The sequence below is a fragment of the Doryrhamphus excisus genome, chromosome 5 (assembly GCF_030265055.1).
Source record: "Doryrhamphus excisus isolate RoL2022-K1 chromosome 5, RoL_Dexc_1.0, whole genome shotgun sequence".
NCBI lineage: Eukaryota > Metazoa > Chordata > Actinopteri > Syngnathiformes > Syngnathidae > Doryrhamphus > Doryrhamphus excisus.
The window spans coordinates 22,772,263-22,787,449 of NC_080470.1; the positions used below are offsets into that span (position 1 = coordinate 22,772,263).

Here is a 15,187-nt window from a genome sequence, read left to right on the forward strand (position 1 = left end):
CACACACACACACTAATATACTTGGAAAATATACTTGAAAATATACCAAATACATTGTGTTACTGCGTTTATTTTATTTGTATTTATTTTATTTTTAAATATTTTTTCATACAATTGTATGTCATAAATAATCATTGTATTATTTTCTTGAGTTTGTTACATTGCCTTATAATGCATTTATATATTGCTCAATTGTTGTGTAGATATATTTTTATTGAAAATCCTTGTCGTGTGTTATATGCTGATTATTATAACAACAATCAACCGAATGAAGATTGCAAAATCATTCAATGAGCTAAAAAAACAAGCAAGTAAAAAGTATCGGTATCATCTCGGGAATACTGGACCTGTATTTTTGTATCGAATCGGTATCAAAACTTTGCCTACAGGACTGTATTAATTGTACTGCCCAACCCTACTCTAGAGACATGTTGGTCAAAATGTCCACAAGAGGGCGACAGAGATGCTTGCCGCTGCTGTGTAATGAGTTTGGTGTTCTCAGTAAAATGACACTGTGAATCAGACTGCTGTATTGAATAATGATCTGCAATTTTCAATTTGTTGATAAGCTCACTGTGACTTTATAATTAACCGTAACTCGTGATTGGCTCCTGTCAAATAAAGATGTGGCTTATAAACCTGTTTTTGTCTTCTAAATGTAATGGTTGCAGATTATTAAGTTTATAAGCCAAATGGGCTTATACCCTGGAAAGTCCTTGATTGTTGCATTTTTTTAAATGTTCCAAATATTTAAATGTTCTTCAGTAATTGTTTTATTTAATTTATTTTCTTCTTATAATATTATGACTTTATCCCCATAATATTTTCACATTTCCTCCAACCCGAATTATACAAGAATTGCAACTTTGTTTTGTTTCTTATATTTAAAAAAAAAAAAACATTTGAATATTTCAAATCTACGGTACTAAAATGAAACTATTTTCTCTCATAATATTACTTTATTTTTGTAAAATTACCACAACTTTTTCTCTTCATATTTTGACTTTATTCTTGTAGAATTGCAGCTGTTTTTTCCCAACTATTTCAACTTTCTACTGGACTTTTGATTGGCTTGTGATTTGAAAAGGATCCAAACAAAGTTGACAAACTGATATGAGAACTATAGGTGGTCTCCCTTACGGTCCTTTTGGGACTGAGTCAATCCGGGCCTCGCTGGTGCTTGCTGCTTGCCAGGGAGTTCTGAGATGTCCCTGTAGTCTCTAGGTTTGGGGGCCTGCAGCTCCGCAGGCCCCGGGCGAGCTTTGGCGGGTAGCGGCGGCCGGCTGGTCGGCATGCAGCCCTGCGAGCGCGACGGCACCACGGGTTTCTTGTACTGGGCCACGGCGGCCGGGAGAGCCGGTTTGGACTCGGAGCAGGTGAAGGAGCGGCTGCGAGGGGTGGGCACCGGGGGACCCTCTGGCAGCTTGGGTCCAAACATGGGGTCCGGGGGCATAAGGTGGTTCTTCTGTAAGGCTTCCTGATCCTTGCCTTGGATTGGAGATGTCCGCGTGGATCCGTAAAGTGGATTGTCAAACATCTTTGACACCTCCACATCCCTAAGGGACAGAATCACGGGTTTCACCATGTGGTATGTCTCGGTACCCTGAATCGTAGCACTTCTCACATTCGTACATAAGGATTATAATCATGATCAACATGGACAATTCATTCATTCATTTTCTACCGTTTTTTCCTCACAAGGGTCGCGGGGGTGCTGGAGCCTATCCCAGCTACACCAATCACAGGTCACATATAGACAAACAACCATTCACACTCACATTCATACCTATGGACAATTTGGAGTCGCCAATTAACCTAGCATGTTTTTGGAATGTGGGAGGAAACCGGAGTACCCGGAGAAAACCCACGCATGCACGGGGAGAACATGCAAAACTCCACACAGAGATGGCCGAGGGTGGAATTGAACCCAGGTCTCCTAGCTGTGAGGTCTGCGCTCTAACCACTACGTAGACCGCCGTGCCGCCATGGACAATTCATTCATTCATTTTCTACCGCTTTTTCCTCACAAGGGTCGCGGGGGTGCTGCAGCCTATCCCAGCTGTCTTTGGGCGAGAGGCGGGGTACACCCTGGACTGGTGGCCAGCCAATCACAGGGCACATATAGACAAACAACCATTCACACTCACATTCATACCTATGGACAATTTGGAGTCGCCAATTAACCTAGCAGGTTTTTGGAATGTGGGAGGAAACCGGAGTACCCGGAGAAAACCCACGCATGCACAGGGAGAACATGCAAACTCCACACAGAGATGGCCGAGGGTGGAATTGAACCCAGGTCTCCTAGCTGTGAGGTCTGCGCTCTAACCACTAGACCGCCGTGCCGCCATGGACAATTCATTCATTCATTCATTTTCTACCGCTTTTTCCTCACAAGGGTCGCGGGGGTGCTGGAGCCTATCCCTCTCTTGGGCGAGAGGCGGGGTACACCCTGGACTGGTCGCCAGCCAATCACAGGGCACATATAGACAAACAACCATTCACACTCACATTCATACCTATGGACAATTTGGAGTCGCCAATTAACGTAGCATGTTTTTGGAATGTGGGAGGAAACCGGAGTACCCGGGGACAAACAACCATTCACACTCAAATTCATACGGACAATTTGGAGTCGCCAATTAACCGAGCATGTTTTTTGGAATGTGGGAGGAAACCGGAGAAAACCCACGCTTGCACGGGGAGAACATGCAAACTCCACACAAAGATGGCCGAGGGTGGAATTGAACCCAGGTCTCCTAGCTGTGAGGTCTGCGCTCTAACCACTAGACCACCGTGCCGTCATGGACAATTCAATGATATCAAAACATTTGAAGTAAAAAGAATCTGTATCAGCAATACTGGCTTTAGTACTGGCCTACCAAACCACTTCCACCTACCATTAGGTGGAAACGGGGCTAAAGACTAAATTAGAACCTCCGGGTGGTGACCATCAGCTACTGATGTCGGGATCAAACCGGAGACAGTCACTCACGCTGGTTTTACAGGTTTGCCAGTGGGACTCTTCTTGGAGTCTTTACTGGGCTGCCTGGCGATGGGCAGGGTTTTGGGCGGCAAGCTGTAGCTCCAACCCTTGGCGATCACATTGTCGCTCCTGTAGGACACTTCCATGTAACTTGGGTTGGATATGTCGTGCGCTTGGCCAGCCGACGTCCTGTTCGGCAAACAAGACAAATACCGTATTTTCCGCACTATAAGGCGCACCTGAAATCTGATTTTTTTTTTAAAAAGCTGACTATGCGCCTTATAATCCGGTGCGCCTTATATATGGATCAATATTGAGCCGCGACAGGTCTCGCAACTTACGGTAAGCAGCCACCGACTCCATTTTTCCCGTAGAAGAAGAAGTGCGCTGTGCATACTGGGAAATATTAAACAACGATTCACTTTCATTTGTGCGTTTGTATAAAGACCCTGAAATGGCTCCTATTAAGAGACACGCTTACAACGCAGAGTTTAAACTCAAGGCGATCAGTCACGCAGTAGAACACGGAAATAGAGCAGCAGCAAGAGAGTTTAACATGAATGAATCGATGGTGCGGAAGTGGAGGAAGCATGAGGATGAGCTGCGCCAAGTAAAGAAGACTAAACAAAGTTTTCGTGTCACTATATTGCGATTGCACTAACGTTTAATTTACCGTAACAGTATCAGACGGTTTTTTGCGTGTTGACTAAATGGAGGAAAAGTAAAATGTTATGCCTTGCTGTTGTTCAAAGATGTCAAAAATGTGTCACGAAAATGCTTTACCTCAGAGAAAATAATAAAACAGCTGTTTATTCATTTTGGGAGTGAATGGAGCTGTGGAAAGCTTGTTTGTTATCTATTAATAAAGTTTGACTGACCTATCTGACTGTTTTGTTGACATTCCCTTTAGCGCGGCACCATCTAATGGTTGCATAACGTAACTACAGCCTCTACTGTAGCGCCTTATAATGCGGTGCGCCTTATGTATGGAAAAAGTTTTAAAATATATAATTCATTGAAGGTGCGCCTTATAACACGGTGCGCCGTATAGTGCGGAAAATACGGTAAGTCACGGGAGCTGTGCGGAACGTGAATGAAGCAGCAAAAACAAACGTCTCACTTGTTAGGCTCGCCGCTTTTGCCCTTTGCGTCATCTCTCTCCACTTTGATGAAGTCTGGAAGAAAACAGGAAGTGATGAACGCTCGAGGCATTCAAAGCTGGGGACAACATCCAATAAAAGATGATACCGACCGTATAACTTCTCAGTGGGTTTGCCTTCTGAGGTGTGCAGCTGAATGCCGCCGGTCAAGACGCCCGTGTTCTCGCCGTGGTGCGTGAGCGCTACCTGGAACTCGGTGTAGCAGAACTGGGCAGCTCGCAGTGCGACACAACCCTCTCCTAGCAGAAGCACAAATGAGGGACTTTGATGTTTTCTGCTCTTTTTGTAGATACTGCATCTTCACGGTCTTTACCGTACGACTCGTCCGAGTCCGTGGACTTCACACAGATGAGGATGTGTTGGTCCAAAAGGTACTCAGCGTCCGAGATGATTGGAGTGAGCTTGAAAACACAAACAAACCTTACAAGTCACTGTTACTTAGTAATGTGTGGTAGATTACAGTATGTACTTAGGTAGGCACAATTGGTCGATGCAGTAGATTGACAGTAAATACTTATGTACTGTATGTGTGGTACATACTTGTACTAGGTGCTTAGGTAATGGAGGAACAGTATGGTTGGTAGTCAGGTAGGTGCGGTAGATTACAGTATAGATACTTATGTATGTACGGTAGATACTTAGGTAGGTACAGTCAGCAGATAGTTAGGTATGGTAGATTAGAGTAGATACGTATGTGCTGTAGGTATGGTAGATACTATTGTAGTACAGGGTACGTAGGTATGGTCAGTAGATAGATGCAGAGAGTTACATTAAATGTCTATGTCGGTAGGGTAGATACTGGTACTAGGTACTTAGGTCGGTACAGTCGGCAGTGATGTAGGTGCGGTAGATTACTGTAGATACTTATGTACTGTAGGTATGGTAGATACTATTGTAGTACAGAGTACGTAGGTATGGTCAGTAGATAGATGCAGAGAGTTACATTAAATGTCTATGTCGGTAGGGTAGATACTGGTACTAGGTACTTAGGTCGGTACAGTCGGCAGTGATGTAGGTGCGGTAGATTACTGTAGATACTTATGTACTGTAGGTATGGTAGATACTATTGTAGTACAGGGTACGTAGGTATGGTCAGTAGATAGATGCAGAGAGTTACATTAAATGTCTATGTCGGTCGGGTAGATACTGGTACTAGGTACTTAGGTCGGTACAGTCGGCAGTGATGTAGGTGCGGTAGATTACTGATACTTATGTACTGTAGGTATGGTAGATACTATTGTAACACTAGGTACTTGGGTATGGTTGAAGATACAGAGGGTTACCGTGAATATCTATGTAGGCAAGGTAGATACTGGTACTAGGTACTTAGGTAGGTACAGTCGGCAAATAGGTAGGTACGGTGATGCTGAGGAAGGTACAGTCGGTAAATAGGCAGGGGTGACAGATTACAGCAGATACTTAGGTGGGTAGTTAATACTTATAGGTAGATACAATTAATAAGTAGGTAGATGCAGTGGATTACAGTAAATACTTATGTATAGGTACGGTAGATACTAGTGCTGGGTACTTACTGTAGGTAAGTACAATGGGCATATAAATAGATGTGGTAAATAAGCGTAGATAGGTAAGATAGGATACAATAGATTACAGTAGATACTTATGTATATACTTGGGTAGATACTTAGGTTGATGGTGTACAGTACATACTTAGGTAGATACTTAGGTAGGTATGGTAGATTACAGTAGATATTTAGGTAGATGCAGTCGAAAGATAGGCACAGAAGATTACAGTAGATACTTAGAGAGGTATGGTTGATACTTAGATAAGTTGGTAGATATTTAGGTAGGTACAATAGAAGTAGATACTTAGGTAGGTACGGTAGGTAGGGCTAGTAGATATTTAAGTAGTTGTTGATAATTTGGTATGGTAGACACTAGCTACAGTACTGGGTAGAGCAGGTATGGTAGGTACTACTTGGGTATACTTATGTATGGTAGGTACAACTAGAAGATAGATATTACGGTAGGATCTTACCTGGACTTGGGTGCCAAACCAAACTTTGATGGAGCCGTCCGAGTGTTCCGTGTTCTCGCCTTCACATGTCCTAACAGTTTCTGGAGGAGTTTTGTGAAATATTTAATTTCAATTTGACAAATGCCTGCAAAGTTGCGGAAAACTTTTTTTTAAGGTTAAGGTATACACAAGAGTATGTAAAAATGCTAAAAACTACTCTAGACTTAAGATTGTTTTGTTGTTTTTGCGTTGGTGAACTTATTTTGACACAAGTTAAAACGTTGCCTATCCCAGCTGTCTTCGGGCGTAAGGCGGGGTACACCCTAGACTGGTCGCCAGCCAATCACAGGGCACATATAGACAAACAACCATTCACACTCACATTCATACCTATGGACAATTTGGAGTGGCCAATTAACCTAGCATGTTTTTGGAATGTGGGAGGAAACCGGAGTACCCGGAGAAAACCCACGCATGCACGGGGAGAACATGCAAACTCCACACAGAGATGCCCAAGGGTGGGATTGAACCCTGGTCTCCTAGCTGTGAGGTCTGTGCGCTAACCCCTAGACCACCGTGCCGCCCCAGAGCATTTCAATGAAGCTTATTTCCAGTGGGAACATTGGTTTCCAAATACAAATAAGCCTCCTGCAATGGATCCTGTTGGACTTTAGATGTTCCACTTCCACTGTTTGCTTACTTTCCAAGCAGCTGGAGTGGTATTCTATGAAGAACTTGGTCTTTGACTTTGTCAGCAGGGTGGCCTTACAGTTCATGATCTGTATGCCGCCTTGAGGCGCATTGTCTGGATCTGCGCGTTGAAGGACAGGAAATGAATGAATCAGCAGGTTTGTTGTTGGAGGTGTGCAGCACGTGGTGACGTGGCGAACCTACCTCGCTTGGAGACAAACTGCGAGGCTACTCCCACTTCGAATGAGGCAAACACCGGTGAGTGGTCACTTGTCATGATGTCGTTAGTGCACCCTGTCAGTGGAGAATAGATTTTTTTATCATTTATTTCCATTTTTTTCAACCTTCCACATGGAGTACTTGACTAGAAGGTGTATGAAAAAGTATAAAGTAGAGAAAAAAACAACAAAAAACAGAACAGGAAGAGGAAATGACTCACCATACGCCTGGCAGACGACATGGACCAGAGGGTAGGACTTCCACAGGATGCGATCGCACCATGACGGCAAATTATATTTAGTCTGCAACATTTCATCATACCGCAGTCCATCGTTATTGTCACTTCAGATTTTATGTTGCCTTTGACGATTGTCAACATAAGCGGGACCGACACATGTACAAGTGCTTCCTGTTGGCTTAAACGGGGCACTGGGAAGAGGGGGATGGTTGGGTGAAGACATCTGACAAAACACAAGCATACCCCGGTGGCTTTGGCCTTTGTGTAGGCGTACTTGTCACGCGTGTAGCGTTCAAAGCGGTACGTCGGCGCAAATGTGATCTCCTCCTCGGCTGCAATTCAAAACATTACAGAGACAATATTTGGAATAGTTGACGTCATACGTGAGCAAAGCCTGCCGTGTCCGAGCGTACCAAAGTGCAAGAAGACCTTTTGGTCGTTCCTCTCCATGGTGAGCTGGTCTCTACAGAGGAGTTCCTGGTACTGCTGCTGCTTGATCTTTGACACAATGTACTCGGCTTCCTTGTGTGTGTGGGGGGGGGGGGGGGTGTTATAAATATTTTTCTACTGCAAAAACCTGTAAATACTTTACCGTATTTGGCAAGTCAAGGCGATAGTTGAGGTCACCCAGCCAGAAGAGGTGTGTGAAGCGGTGGGTGATGTCGAATGGATTCACCTTCTTATCACCCAGATTCAAAAATCGCAAAATATTCAAGTAGTTTTGGTTACGCCTGCCCAGACAAGAAATATACGTCACGTTAGATCTCAGAAAATAGCAGTTATAGTTTGACTTTTAAACATCCCATTTAGGACCTAAATGGTATTATACGGTATACCAGAGCTTCTCATGGTGTGGCTGCAGAACATTTTTTATTTTGGCAAAAAGAGCGCCCTCTAGACATGTAATAACACCCTTTGCAGTGGATGTAAGAGACAGCACCTTTAATAGTACTACTAACAACGGTACTACGTCAACATGTCCTCCTCACCTGAGTTTCTTCTCACTTCCTGAAGTCAAGTGACTGTTGACAAATCCGAAGGATGTTCCGTTGAACATGAAAGACACGCCCACCGCACCCTTATTTCCTGAAAAATCAAACTTATCGTCAGCACTCATGCACATCAAGGTTTGTGTCGAGTGCAGCCTTGTACCCAAAGTGTTCGCTATCCCTGTTTTGACGCTGTCGGAGAAAACGTGAGAGATCCTGTTCTCATGCTCGGGCTTGGCGAGCACCACAATCCTGGTGTTCCACAGCGTGTGAATGGCGACCTGATAAAGGGTGGGAAAACTTTAGGAGTGATGCGCGGGAAGCGGAGAAGCACCTGGAACGTCAGTATGCTGACTTGTTTGAAGCTGATGTTTGTGATGTTCCTCAAGACGCTCTTCACCGTGTCCACCCACTCCCTCTCGCCCAGAGGGTCCTCCTGGGTGCCGATGACATAAATATCATGCGGGATGTGATCGGCTGTGTCATCCTGTGTCTTGCCTTGGCCTTTGCACTGGAACCAGGAGTTTGTGTTGTGGGGGGGGCTGGCGTTTCCTGCAAGTTCAGGAAAAAAACTCCTGCATGATTTTGTGGATTTGATTCTGGTGAGAGTGGGATATTCCTACCCATGTTCCAGGTGCCGACAAACACTGTGATCATGTCCGGTTCAGGTTTTTCCGAGTGTTTGTTCTTCATTTGTTGAAGGAGCTGACAGAAGCCTTCCCTTTTCTGGTGTGACGCAGAAGAAGAACATTAAAATGAATTTTAAAAAAAAATAAAGCTTCTAAAATGCAAGTCACAGGAATGGCCACCTTTGCGTTGTCAAAGACAAACTCCTTGCGCAAGATCTTCTCTTTCTCGGTTTCCACCACGATGACAAGCTTGGCCTGCATTTTCTGGGATTTCACCAACTGCCTGACTATGGGAGGATCACAACAAAAAAATGTTTCAGACAACCAAACAATACCCAAACAAAGCAATCACGACTTGCTGACTCTTTTACAGTTGGGATACTACAGGCAGATTCCGGCCAGGGAATCATTTTTATTATGTGTGTGTGTGTGTATGGTTTATTTGTTCAAATAACACACAGAGAACGATGAACAACTCCGCATCTGTCTCCTTTCTTCCTCCTCATAAGCAACAATGAGCCCTGCATTGACGAGGTGTTCAAGTACATGGTATAATTCTGCTAAATCTTTTTTTTTTTTATTGAATACGACTGCAAACAAGTACAAGTACAAAAGGATAGTCTGTAACAATTAACTTATATGTATTTTGCATTGTTTTCTGCATGTAAAACGATAGTCATTCTCTATAATACACGATGTTTACTTCGATTTTTGGGGATCTGGAAAAGATTAATTGGATTTTCAAAAATTGGAAATACAAAAGCCGAGGTATCACATCATAAATTAATTTCTGCAAAGTAGGATTCCTTATTTTTAAATAATATATTTTTGTAGTTACAGCATAGAAAACCTGTCTTAACTTAAAAATGCAATTTTTAACATTATTAGAGCCCTCGAGAGAAGAAATAACACCCCTATATTCACAATTACACCTGTATTACTTAAGACATTAAGTAGACATTATTAGAGAAAATAAGCCATTTAAGATTTGCGCTCCTGTATGTAAACGTGTTCTGTTGCTAGGGCAGCTGAGTGGGGGCCGAAAGGCAAATGACGCCGGGGGTTCAGAGTTGATGATACAGCCGAAACAGTAGCTCGTGTTAGGGATTATTGTGATTGTTGTGAGATCATTCAAACCTGCCATAAAAGGCTGATGTTTTTGTAGTAAAGTCTGGTGCTTGTGTGTCTCACACATTAGAAAAGCATTACTGTAAAATACTACATATCACTACATATTATCACATCTTTGAATGCGTCTTCGGAATGCCTTCTATTTATATTCGTACTTCATTTCGCCATTTATATGCTTGAAAAAGCTAAATGTAGACAAAAAAAATAAGTAAAATGTACTTATATATGCAATTTTGTTACTGATAATGGGTGTATATTTTTGAAAGGAATGTTTGTTTGTTTTTCTCTGCATTTTCCTGATTACGGAGTCGCCACAGCAGATCTTTTGATCCGCATACTGATTTTGACTTGAGCACTTTATATTCCGGATGCCCTTCCTGATGAATACCGATGATGCTTACTAGTGGAGATTCGAAACCGGGGCGTTTGCTCTGAAGTCCACGCTAACCAATACACCACGGCGGCTCTAGAATGAAGCTGCAAAATCCAAAGTGCAAGTGGTGAGGGATTGTAGTATTATCATATTAGCATGCTAACGCCACTCTGGCAATTTGGAATTAGAGATTCTCTGACCACAACCTCAGACCTCACAGCTAGGAGACCAGGGTTCAATCCCACCCTCGGGCATCTCTGTGTGGAGTTTGCATGTTCTCCCCGTGCATGCGTGGGTTTTCTCCGGGTACTCTGGTTTCCTCCCACATTCCAAAAAACATGCTAGGTTAATTGGCAACTCCAAATTGTCCATAGGTATGAATGGTGAGTGTGAATGGTTGTTTGTCTATATGTGCCCTGTGATTGGCTGGCGACCAGTCTAGGGTGTACCCCGCCTTACGCCCGAAGACAGCTGGGATAGGCTCCAGCACCCCCGCGACCCTCGTGAGGAAAAGCGGTAGAAAATGAATGAATGAATGAATGACCACAACCTGGAGAATATGCAAAGCAACGTCTCTTCAAATTGGATTTTGCAATTGTAAAGTGACCCTGGGTTGGATATTTGATCCAAAACTGGGAATCAAGTCAATGAAATTCAATTGGAGTAAAAAGGAGTACTTACTTTTATTGTGTACAAAGTATTTGTCGTCGGGCCCGTCCTTTAACTTCTTGAAGTGGAGTTTACCGCCCTCAACGTCCACTTTCATAAACATCTTTGTAGGAATTCCAAGAGATTCTTGCTTGACCTTCCATGTGAGACATGATCCAAATGAACGACACGGTGGCCAGCGCTTTTATTTTTTAAAAGGTTACCTCAAAGACAACAGGTGGGATGAGGGACTTTCTGTGGCCTCCGTCATAGCCCACAGATTCAAATACAGCGTTTTTAGCCTGAAAGGAGAGTAAGGATCCATGAACTGACAACCTGTGTTTGCTCAGTTCCAACCTACCTTATCCTCTATGGAGTAGAGAAGTTTGGTCAGTTGCTCAAGCCTGAAGGACACGGCGTGGCCAGGATCTGCAGAAATCTGGAAAAAGAATCACCCCTTGATGAGTTTTCCTTCTGAATTGAGCAGCAAACGAAGGATCCAGCATGCCACTCACTTGTTTCGGATGCGGTCCAATCCCTGGTGAGAGCTGTTGGTCCAACGTTCTCTGGCAAGCCTCCAGAGCTGGTAGGACGCGGGAAATTTCACTACCTCACCAAAAAGGATGAAGACGTCCTGATTATTTGCTGGTACGTGACATGATGCGTGAATTATCTGCCGTTGGTCGCTTAGCATACCCGTTTAGATTCTTGCAGATTGCCATGGTGAGCTTCTTGAGACCAGGGAGGCTGAGGTTCCCGTTCTGTGCTTGTTCAGCATCCAGACAAATCGTGGTCCTGAAGTAGTCCAGAATGAGCACTTGCTGCTCCTCCGCTATCCTGAAATGTATCACATGTAAACCCGTGAATAAGGACGGTCTCATGGTGATCATGGTGGATCATTGAGAACTCAGCTGGTGCTTCAGGTTAAGCATACATGGACATGTCCATGTGCTGCAGCCTCATGAGGAAGGTATCTGACAGGCCTTCTTTCACATCGATGGCGGGGAGGTTTCTCGGCGGAAGCTGTGGTGGAGGATTCTTGGATTCTGGAGGACAAATCACGTTTAGAGTGAGAGAGTATTAGTAAACATTAGAGGTGTTTTACCTGGCTCCTCCTCTGGCTCCTCTTCCCTTTGTACGGCATACTGCAGGTGCGTGACAAGGCCCATGTTGGGGTTGTGGTATGCCTCCACCAGTTCCGGCAGCATGGAGAAGAACCTGATAGGAACTCCCTCTGATGCCTGCAGAGAAGAGTATTATGTTTTGTCTTTCTTGGACTTCTGCATTGTCAACAACTGAACCATCCATTTTCTTCCACCTATCCGGGTCAAGTTGGTCAAATTCATCGGACTACACTAATCTCTTGCCACTTCCCCTAGTTCCATTGGCAGGATGGAAGGGACCTCCTATCAACTGCTTGGAACACCACTCCAGTGACACCTCAGATTTCTCCTTTCTTGTGGAGAAACAGCAGTTCTACATTGAATCTCTTCCAGATGAAGGTTAATTATTCATTCTGGGTGTTTGGATCTGCAATCCCGAACCTAGAACCTATCAACCGATAATTTGGAGAGCTTTGGAGAGCTTTGCCCTCAGGTTCAGCTCTTTTCACCACGACAGTCCGATCACTCTGCCAACGTCAGGATGCGACTTACTCTTCCAATCCAGCCAGAACTCCATTTAAGGCAGAACATTTTCCTAAAGACTACTTCATTCAGGATTGTCTGCTTGTCTATCTCCGGGTTATGGTCTTCAGTTTCACCTGGTCTCATTAGTCCAGCTCTACTCCTCGGCCACTCTGGTCCTGCCCGTGTTCTACCCAGCGTTTCACTTGTGGTAAGATCCAGTCTGTCCATGCCATCTCTACAGCCAATTGTCAACAACCCAGTCAATAAGCCTCCTGGAGTCTCCTCCAGGTGTTTATTGGACAGTCACGAGTCAACACAAAACAAGTATATTCATTGACTTGACCAAACCCACCTGGACTGAGAGCTTCTTGTCCTCATTCGACAGGATTCTATATGTGTACACACATTTCTGGAATCTGTGGTTAACATGGCAAAGATTTGCATTATTTGACACACTCCCTGTTTGCTGAAGTACAATGTGAAGGTTATAGAAGTACTTACAAAACACACAGAGCAAACGCTCCTTGTATGGACTCGCTGTCACGAATGAGGAAACTTCCATCTCTGCCTGCTTTGGAGAGGAGATCCTCTGTCTTGGATCGAGTTATATTGCCGTGGCACCAAGCCTGGCAACTCTGCATCCTGTCCGGCAGCGAAGACCTCAAAAGTTTTGCATGTACTCTTCAACTAGTGTCACATTTACTGACGATTTTTTTGTTCATCTTTCACAAGTCCAGTCTTTCATTCTCACTTCCTCATTTGAACAGAGAGGAGGGCCTCCGATGTGCCGGATATATCACAGATCCAGCTGTCGATGAATATGCAGGCTTGAACTTCATTCTCATCAGCTTAATAATGTTTTCTCATTATTTGCATTTACATGTACTACTTCTGCCCGGTGAACAATTTGTCCATATAGAACCAGAGGCTCAGAAAAAAGGGAAGTACCACATTGCAAATAAACAAATGACTCATTGAATAAATATAATACCTTAGCAGTCATTTCATTGGATGTGTCCCTGCACCGTCAATCTCAATCTTTCTGATGTTACATTAAAGTAAACTGTGGTCCGACTCCCACGAAACGACATAACACGCATTGAAGTAAGAACCAGGAAGCACACACTTACAGCGGCTTGCCATTTTCGTGCAATGGACAGGAAATGTTGCAGAAATAGGAGGAAAATAGAAACCACAACACAGGTCACGTGACTCAAAAAGAGATGTGCGAGTGTCAAGCGTCGGGCTTTAAATAGCTTTGTCACTTTCACAGTAACTGTGATATAGTGACTCACATATGTCATCATTGTTCTTTATTGTTACTGACTTTAACTTTCATGATTAAAGAGAATAAGCACGGCTCTCACTTTTGCCATGGTCATGAAAACAGTACGTTTATTGTTGTTGCCAAGGGCCCACGGTAAAAAATAAGTGTATTAGTTGTCATGCAGAAGTGCAATACCATACAAACGTAACAAAAAAAGTACATGCAATTATTATACAGTATGTACAATGAGGATTTGTCAAGCACAAAATAATACTGGCGATACATACAGTCAGATATATACAAGTACACTTAATAATACTTATTCTAGCTGTGATGTACATTTAGCTAGATGCTAACAAGCTAATATGCGCATGTAACACATTGGTGATTTACCTTTGTTGTTCAAAAGAAGTTCAAAACAGACCCTTCATCCAATCAGATTTCAGTCCTGCATTGAAGTGCAGGAAAATGATTCTGATTGGTGAGTGAGCAGAATTAGCAAACGCAAGCTAGCAGTGCAAGGTTAAAATGCATGTATAGTGATTTAGTGGCTGTTTTTGTCCATTAAATGCTAATGGAAAGCTAAAATACAACAGCACGACCGCGCTGTTAGCATCAGGCTAGTCTCAAAACAAACAACAAAACAGAGCAGCCTTTTAGGTGAGTATATATATTTCATTTCACCTTCATTTTTACTTAATATTGTAGTATCTGCTGGAAATACTGTATATCTACACAATGTTTGATATTTTCGATGATGATGATGTCTGTCGTGTAAATTATATTGACGTTAAAATGGTAGCGATTATTCTAGACTTGTGCTAAAAAAGCATCAAGATTAGAAAAGCAGACCCATAGTAATTGTCAGAAGTGGGAACAAGTCACACAAGACAAGTAAGTCTCGAGTCAAGTCTAAAGTAAGGACTTGAAAGTCCAAGTCGTGTCAAGTCCGAAGTCCAAAGTCATAGGCTTGAAATTTGAGTCCTTAGAAGTCTGTTTAGTGTGACAAGATACACCATAGAAGAAGCTAGCATTCAGCATTTATGTAATCCACACATTGGTTGTTTGGTCTTAAACGTGATTGGTTACTTATTTAACCCCACACGTTCACCAAAATTTTCAAGTACCTTTCAAGTCATCAGACTTAAGTCCAAGTCGAGTTGCAATTCCTTGATGATATTGACAAAGTTCTCTAAATAAATCAGAATTGTGACTTGGGTCTGACTGGAGTTCAAGTCTCATGACTCCAGTCCA

At 43.3% G+C, this 15,187-nt stretch overlaps 1 protein-coding gene across 4 annotated transcripts; it reads right to left on the bottom strand.

Annotated features, from left to right (window-relative positions):
• Positions 1–983: 983 nt before the first annotated feature.
• On the bottom strand, positions 984–15,065 carry inpp5d (inositol polyphosphate-5-phosphatase D). Of its 4 annotated transcripts, none has more exons than XM_058073548.1 (27): positions 13,797–15,065; positions 13,168–13,308; positions 13,019–13,082; positions 12,144–12,279; positions 11,973–12,084; positions 11,735–11,875; positions 11,554–11,644; positions 11,400–11,477; positions 11,263–11,340; positions 11,072–11,195; positions 9,067–9,173; positions 8,881–8,983; positions 8,613–8,809; positions 8,421–8,538; positions 8,258–8,354; positions 7,861–7,999; positions 7,682–7,790; positions 7,512–7,600; positions 7,251–7,332; positions 7,016–7,105; positions 6,822–6,932; positions 6,143–6,222; positions 4,460–4,547; positions 4,239–4,385; positions 4,107–4,161; positions 2,996–3,175; positions 984–1,556 (listed from the first exon to the last, which is right to left on the bottom strand). In XM_058073548.1, exons 2-27 carry the CDS (start codon positions 13,305–13,307, stop codon positions 1,121–1,123), a joined length of 3,192 nt encoding a protein of 1,063 aa, XP_057929531.1. In that variant the 5' UTR covers position 13,308; positions 13,797–15,065; the 3' UTR covers positions 984–1,120. The 4 variants fall into 4 exon arrangements, with proteins under 4 accessions (XP_057929531.1, XP_057929529.1, XP_057929530.1 ...); XM_058073546.1 differs by having other exon boundaries at positions 13,168–13,474; XM_058073547.1 differs by having other exon boundaries at positions 13,168–13,474; positions 13,658–13,806.
• Between the last annotated feature and the right edge of the window lie 122 nt (positions 15,066–15,187).

Bases quoted from the DNA above. Each gene is read 5' to 3' on its own strand.
- inpp5d (XM_058073548.1), bottom strand. From the start codon at position 13,307: ATGCAGAGTTGCCAGGCTTGGTGCCACGGCAATATAACTCGATCCAAG. The intron at 11,645-11,734 runs GTATGCTAAGCG...TTGGTGAGGTAG, and splicing joins ATCTGCAAGAATCTAAACGG to TGAAATTTCCCGCGTCCTAC. The intron at 11,478-11,553 runs GTGAGTGGCATG...TTCTTTTTCCAG, and splicing joins TTGGACCGCATCCGAAACAA to ATTTCTGCAGATCCTGGCCA.